Genomic DNA, 6,997 nt, shown 5'->3' with positions numbered 1-6,997 from the left:
CACCGTGGAGCCAGGGGCTCTTTATGTCAGCTACTTTCTTTGGAGAGTTTCTCCCCAGAAGAGAAACCACCTCATGACTCAGCCCAGCCCCAAAGTTGCCATTTGTTTAATCAAGATAGTTGGTTTGCAAAACATTAAACATTAAACAGTATTTGATGCCTAGTTAATAATTTGCATCCTCTTCATTTGTTCCTGAATCCTTGGAGACTGACATTTTCCCCCCTAAAGGCATAGACAACAAAAGAAATTTTATTGAGAGCAAAACACAAGTCCTTAAACTACAAAGATGTTTGCCAAGATGTCTGATCTCCATGTTCTGCTGTTAATGGCTCTGGTGGGAAAGACAGCCTGTGGGGTGAGTGTTCTTTTCTAATAACTGTAGTTGAGAGACTCTGAAGTTTACTAGGAGGACCAAGCTAGGTTGGGAGTGATGAGAAACTTTAGAGTAAAAGGCTGGAGTTGCCAAGTTGGAGATGTTCTAACTACAAGAACCAGTGCAGGCCTGTGGCTTGGTTTCTTTTGAAGAGCCACTCCCAAGGGAACATGTGTCTGACTTGAGCCACCTTGGAGCATTCCAAGGTGGCTCAAAGTGCTGGAATGCACTTGATGAATGCATTCCAGCAAAGGAGACTGGGGCAAGAAAATGTGCCCCAGGGCATGTGTTGTAACCTGTCGTGGATCTCATAGACCCCTTTGAGAAGCCATGGAAAGCTATAAAGTCTCTCCCCAGGAAAATATACCTATCTATTGGTGTTGACACACACAGCTTTCCAGCGATGTGGGGCTGACACTAGGGTAAGAACCAATGCACTATGGCCTTAGAGGGGAAGCCCGCTGACTGCAAACGATCCTGGAAATGGGTCCGCATAAATCGTTTGGATTTGGGGAGAAGCTTTGTGTTTGGTACTTTGTCTCCTTTTTCCCATGACAGCAGCGGATGAGGCAGAGAAGGTGAGCAGGGGCCCAAGGGAGGTTGCAGTGAGCAGGGAAGGGAAGTCCCGTCAGAGAGTCTTGAATGGAGGACTCAGGACCTTACAGAGCAGATGACTTGTCAAGACGTTAGTTCCTCCTGCGTGCCGTGGTCCAAGAGCGTCAGATGGATCTCTGTGGGCATGTGAAACAGGGCCTTGCACAGAAATAGAGTCTCCTGGGAGTTCCGTGCTGGTTGTAGTCTGAGGCATGAATGTGGGCTTTGGAGCCAGGGTTTGAATCTCAGCTTTGCCACATTCTAGCTGTGGAATGTTGGGCAAGGAACATAATGTGTCTGAGCCTCAGTGTTGTCCTCTGCAGATCAAGTGCTAACCTCTCATAGATTTGGGGAGGGCTGCAATTAAACGAGGTCATGTATGTGGCTTGCAAATAAATGTGAGTTCTACTCCCTTAAAATGTCAAGAATGAACACAACTTCTCTATAAAAATCAGGGAGTGCTCCGCCTTGTTGGGGAGGGGTGCTAGAAAGTGGGCAGAGGATGAGAACTGAAATAACAGTCATAACCTCTCTGTCTTGTTAAGTACCTTTGCATGTTGTTCCCCATTTCACTCCATAGAGCATTTCCTGAAAGAAGCAGATTAAGTTACAGGTTTTCTGATTAGCATGTTTTTAAAACAATAGCTTCTCCTTTCTTTTCCGTCAACTGTGCTCAGACACCTACCTTAGCTCTGTATTAAGTTGCCAGGTGACTCACTTCTGAAAGGGTTTTCTTTTCAAATCATGACTTGTGTGTGTGTGGTGGCTGCAATTACAAATTGTTGTCAAGCCCATACATCATTTGATGGCTTGTTGGGTGTCTGAGGCCGAGACACAGCAGAAATACCACAGGTCTAGAGAAAGGCAGGAGAAATCATCAGAGGCCCACACAGGACCCAGAGAACATACCAGTCAGAAAGAATTAGATCCTAAACTTTGCAGGCAAGGAGAAACGTTGACACAGTCTGTTTGAAGTTCACAAAAGGATAATGGTCCCGAAAAATCCCTTTTTTGCAAACCCTAGTGAATTTTTAGGGTTAGCGATGAAATTATAAGTCAATAATGGATAAAAGAGAAAATATGAGAGTTAGCCTTCAGGCAATGAGCTTAGTCAATTCCAAAGAGAGGATTCGGGGCTTTGGAATGCTTTCTTACCCCAGATGTGTGCCAGACAGGTGGTCGGGAAGGCGGCTTGTGTTCCACAGGCCGGCACACAGACATCAGGGGAAAGTGGCCAACTCGTTCAGATGCTTTGGAGAGTTTGGGGCATCATGGGGGGTAAAGAAGCCACATAGCCAGCTGGGCTGGGCGGCCTCTCCAGCCCCACACAGCTGAAAGTCATAACTAACTGCTACCATTGAATGAGGAGTCCTGAGTGCTAGCCCCTGAACTTTCCATGAATTAGTTCATCTCTGGAAGGACCCCAAGAAGTAATTCCTACTATGCTCCCATTTTACAGAAACAAAGCTGGAAAACTGGGCCAGTCCCAAGTCATACAGCTGATGAGTGGCAGAGCTGAGCTCTAGATTACAGACTGGTTTCTGTGTAGCCAGTCTCCTGTCTGGGACCCTGGGTGAGGATGAGATTTCTTTGGCTCGTACAGCTTCAGGGGCATGGCTTTTCCTGTAGGGAAAGGAGGCTCTTAGATCAGGCACATGTTTGCTAGGTGAAGCGTAATGGACTCCACGTGTCTCTGAAACTCCAAAGAAAGACAGCTGCAAGATCTGTGGTCACTATTCATTGGAAAGATGCCCAGGTACTCTCCCGTGAATTCAGATCGTGTAGCAAATGAGGACTGTTCTTTGGAATCATCTGTCATGGAGATTTTTATTCTGATATCCACTAGCCCAAGAGATATGGGTCAAAAATCATTGCTGTGAACTCCAAGGCATCATTCATTGTGCCTTCCTGTTTTAGTCGAGATTTGGTTTTTCTAACCTATCATTTTTGAGCACCTGTCCAGCACAGCCTCTTATCATTATTCCTGTTTTATGGATAAGATACAAACCCAGAGATGTTAAACTAACTTTCCGGCCAGGATTGGGGCCAGAACTGTCTGACTCCACGTTCATCACAGGAGGCCTGCTAAACTGTAAATAAGGCATGGACTGTCTTAGAAATCTCTTCTTGCTAGGATTCTTAGAGTGATTTGGGGCCCAGCTGGGCTCAGCCATAATGGAATTTGACCTCTCCAAGCCCAGAAACCAGAGGACAATGCTTGTCAAGCTTGCCTGCTTACTCAGCCCATCCCTAGAAAGGAGGAAAGACAAAGCCTTCTCTCCCCTGCAAAGGAGGTGCTTTCAATTAAAACGATGCTTACATTTCTGGGCTTTTGAAACCCTAGAACTCTAGAATCTTCCCAGGTATAAAGCTACAGAAAAGTTTGCCTAGGTCAGAAGTTGCAAATTGGCAGCTTGAAATACACTTTGCTCACAGTTCAAGTTCAATTTGGTGGGTAGAAGATTGGCTCGAAGAGTATTTTAGTTTTATTTTAATTGCTTGGCCACATTTGAAAATCGGAACACAGAACATTTCCCATAAAGTTACAGATTCCCAGCTTTTCTTGAAAATCAGACATGTGAGTAGCACTGGGTTCACATTCTTGGCTGGCACCATGGAGAGGGCTAGCCACTGCTGCTGTTATTAGAAGTTTGAGGCCAGGCGTGCTAGTTCATGCCTGAATCCCAGCACTTTGGGAGGCCAAGGTGGGAGGATTGCTTGAGGCCAGGAGTTTGAGACTAGCAACATAGCAAGACCCTGTCTCTACCAAAAAAAATTTTTTTTTAATTAAGCAGGTGTGGTGGTACATGTCTATAGTCTCAGCTACTTGGGAGGTTGAGGCGGAAGCATCACTTGAGCCCAGGAGGTGGAGACTGCAGTGAGGAGAGAAGGTGCCATTGCATTCTCTCTAAGAAAGAAAGAAAGAAAGAAAGAAAGAAAGAAAGAAAGAAAGAAAGCTGAGTTTCCCAGATCCTGCTAGTCCTCTCTCTCTCTCTTTTACTCTTTTTTTTTTTTTTTTTTTTTTTTTTGTAGAGACTGGTTTTTGCTGTGTTCCACAGGCTGGCATCGAACTCCTGACCTTAAAGGATCCTCTTGCCTTGGCCTCTCAAAGTGCTAAGATGACAGGTGTAAGACATCATGCCTGGCCCCTATACTATCTAGAAGGCTTCCTCTTGACCAGTGTGCATTGTCTGCCTGGTTCTGCCTTAGTGCACTTCTCTGGCTATTGCTCAGAAACACTGTGGATATTGACTTATCGGAGCCAGTGTGAGATGGGCAAGTGACCAGGCTCAGCATCCGATTAATTCAAGCATCCACACCTGCATGGGCTCCAGGACCAAACAAGGCCTTGGACAGGAAGATGAGAGCCACTCTTTTCAAAGCCTCCAGAATGCCAGTCTCTTTTGGGCCTAGGAGAGACTGAAGAGGCATTCCTCCCTCTTACTGCCATCTACACAGTCTTAGAGAAAGGGGAGGGACTGAATTTCACTGCAAATTCTCATAGATTTTTTTTTAACTGATCCGAAGCACAAGTCCAACTCATTACCTTTAGCGGTGTACACTAGTATTTAGGGAAATCAGGTGGCGGGAAATCACACGCGTATATAGGCACAGGTATATTTATATTTTAAATTCATTAGAGTTTCCTAAATGCAAGAGCAATTCTGCTGTCACAGAGAAACAGCATGGCAGAATATTTGGCAGCCGGGATTTTAAATAAAACATGCTTTTTCTTCATAATTAATATAACAAGCTTTCCTGGCTTAAGACTTGGCAACAATCCCAGGAAAAATGGTGAGGGGAGGGGGTTGGTGCGCCATGCCTGTGACCTGCAAACAAGTTCCAGGAAAAGTTGACGCTGAGTAAGTTCTCCTTAGTCGGCCCTTCCGGCAGGGGTGCACCCTGAGGAAACAAAATGAACTCACTGACAACAGTGGCTAATAATAATCGCAGTAAGAGTAATCATAATAATTAATAGTAGCAGCAACCATTTATAAAGTCTCTACCTATACCAGATGAGGCATGTTTTATGTTTATTATCTCATTTAAGCTTTCCCCAAACCCTATGAGGCAGGGACCAATGTCATTCTCATTTCATAGACAAGAAACTAAGCACAGAGCAGTTAAATCGTCTACCCAAGATGGCACCTCTGGGAGGTTACAGTTCTGGGATTCAAGGTCTGTCCAACACCAAGTTCTTTGCTCATAAGCACTGTGGTTGAGATCATCACGCCTGGCACCGCCCAAAGACAAACAAGACCGTTCCGTGTGGTATCAAAGGTGTCAAAATGGGCAGCAGCCTGAGACTCCAGCTTCCAGCAGGAGACAAAGTCACTCCCACCTGGACCCTCCCTCGGTAGCCCCGAAGCTTTGCTTTCCAACATCACAAAGATCGAGTCTTGCCAGCTAGCAAACCAGTTCATTCAGTGTTTTCAAAACTTCAGTTATGAATGAAGCCATCTTCAGAAATTCTGCCAATGCCCAAATTAGTTTCTTAATACTTTTGTTAAAGACTCACCTTTCCTCTAAATTGATTTCGTTCTAAAGGAAATTGTCATCACTACAAAGAAAGCGAAATGATGTCGTTGAATTCTAGCTGGCTGCTGGTGACATGCTAAAGCTCTGAGCCTGAAGCAGCTTTCTCCTCCTTAGAGGAAAGATCAGTAGGAGTCAGAGGATGGAGACAGCAGCACCCCCCAGTCCTTCCCCTTGGTGGGATTGGAAGGACAGTCACCCTGAGAAAAGAAAGACTTTCTCACGCTGTTTCTGTTTTATTCTAATGCTGTTATTTCACGTCCTGGCTAGGCACCACCTCAGTCAACTTAGGTACCCCCAGTGGCTCACATCTGATGCCTTGGAAAGCGCAGGAGTGAGCACAGCTTCAGCAGAGGTGGTGCGGATGCCCTGCGGGGGAGTTACCTTCCTGTAGCCCTGGACTATTTGCTGGGGCTGATTGACCAAAAAGGGCAATGTGGGGGCTTGTGCTTATAAGGCAGGCCCCACTCTCAGCTGCGCTTTCGTTTTGTCCACTTGCTTGTCTTAATTTTTTTTTTTTTTTTTTTTTTTTGAGATAAAGTCTCACTCTGTTGCTCAGGCTGGAGTGCAATGGTGCGATCTTGGCTCAATGCAACCTCTGCCTCCCAGGTTAAAGCGATTCTCCTGACTCAGCCTCCCAAGTAGCTGGGATTGCAGGCACCCTCCACTACGCCCAGCTAATTTTTGTATTCTTGGTAGACACAGGGTTTCACCATCCTGGCCAGGCTGGTCTCAAACTCCTGACCTCAAGTGATCCACCTGCCCTGGCCTCCCAAAGTGTTGGAATTACAGGCGTGAGCCACCACACCTGGCCTTTGCTTGCCTTTTAAAAAGTCTTCCAAGAGCATTATCAGATGCAGAATTTTCACCCAGCCTCCTTGTCTTGGATGGCCTCACTCCCTAACCTTCAAAGCTCCCCTCCACCACCATCTGTTTGCCCCAAGTCCCTGGGATGAGCCATTTGTACAGGTATTTCTCACCAAGTCTCACCTGTAGAGTAATCATTGCAAATGCCATTCTCCTCCTGAGCAGCCAAAGCTCCTTGAATAAAACACTGGAATTGGGAGAGGGAAGTCTTACTTTTATAACTGGGGAAACTGAGGCACAGAGAAACTCAACAACTTGCACAGGAGCAAAGATAGGCCCTGAGTCCCCTCAGCCAGAAGCTTCACATCCAAGAGAGCTTGGTATAACCAAAGTGTGGCCAAGGGCAGAGTCGCCTGGGCACTGGTGGAACGTGGGTGTTGTGTTCCCGGCCCACCTCAGACCCATGGACACACAACCTCTGCAGGTGGGCCCCAGGGATCTGTATTTTTATCAAGCTGTCCAGACAATTCTTATGCACATTGAGGTTTAAGAACCAATGTCTTTAAAATGGAAATTCCCCGGATGTACAAATGGGACTCTTCTCTTTCTGCCTCTTACCCCATCCCATCTCTGCCTGCCACTGTCACAGGAAGCTGCAGCTCAGCCCTTAGCTGGGCAGGGTCAGAG

At 46.2% G+C, this 6,997-nt stretch overlaps 1 protein-coding gene across 1 annotated transcript in view; it reads left to right on the top strand.

Moving 5' to 3' along the window:
- The first annotated feature begins 213 nt into the window (after positions 1 to 213).
- HABP2 (hyaluronan binding protein 2) overlaps positions 214 to 6,997 on the top strand; it is a 35,795-nt gene continuing 29,011 nt past the window's right edge. Inside the window, exon 1 of the mRNA XM_023206631.1 lies at positions 214 to 355. Coding sequence (XP_023062399.1) covers positions 287 to 355 — 69 coding nt within the window. The 5' untranslated portion in view covers positions 214 to 286. The remainder of the gene's footprint in view (positions 356 to 6,997) is intronic.

The sequence above is a fragment of the Piliocolobus tephrosceles genome, chromosome 9 (assembly GCF_002776525.5).
Source record: "Piliocolobus tephrosceles isolate RC106 chromosome 9, ASM277652v3, whole genome shotgun sequence".
NCBI lineage: Eukaryota > Metazoa > Chordata > Mammalia > Primates > Cercopithecidae > Piliocolobus > Piliocolobus tephrosceles.
The sequence above is the reverse complement of the archived record's forward strand: the minus strand, read 5'-3'. Positions and strand labels throughout refer to the sequence as shown.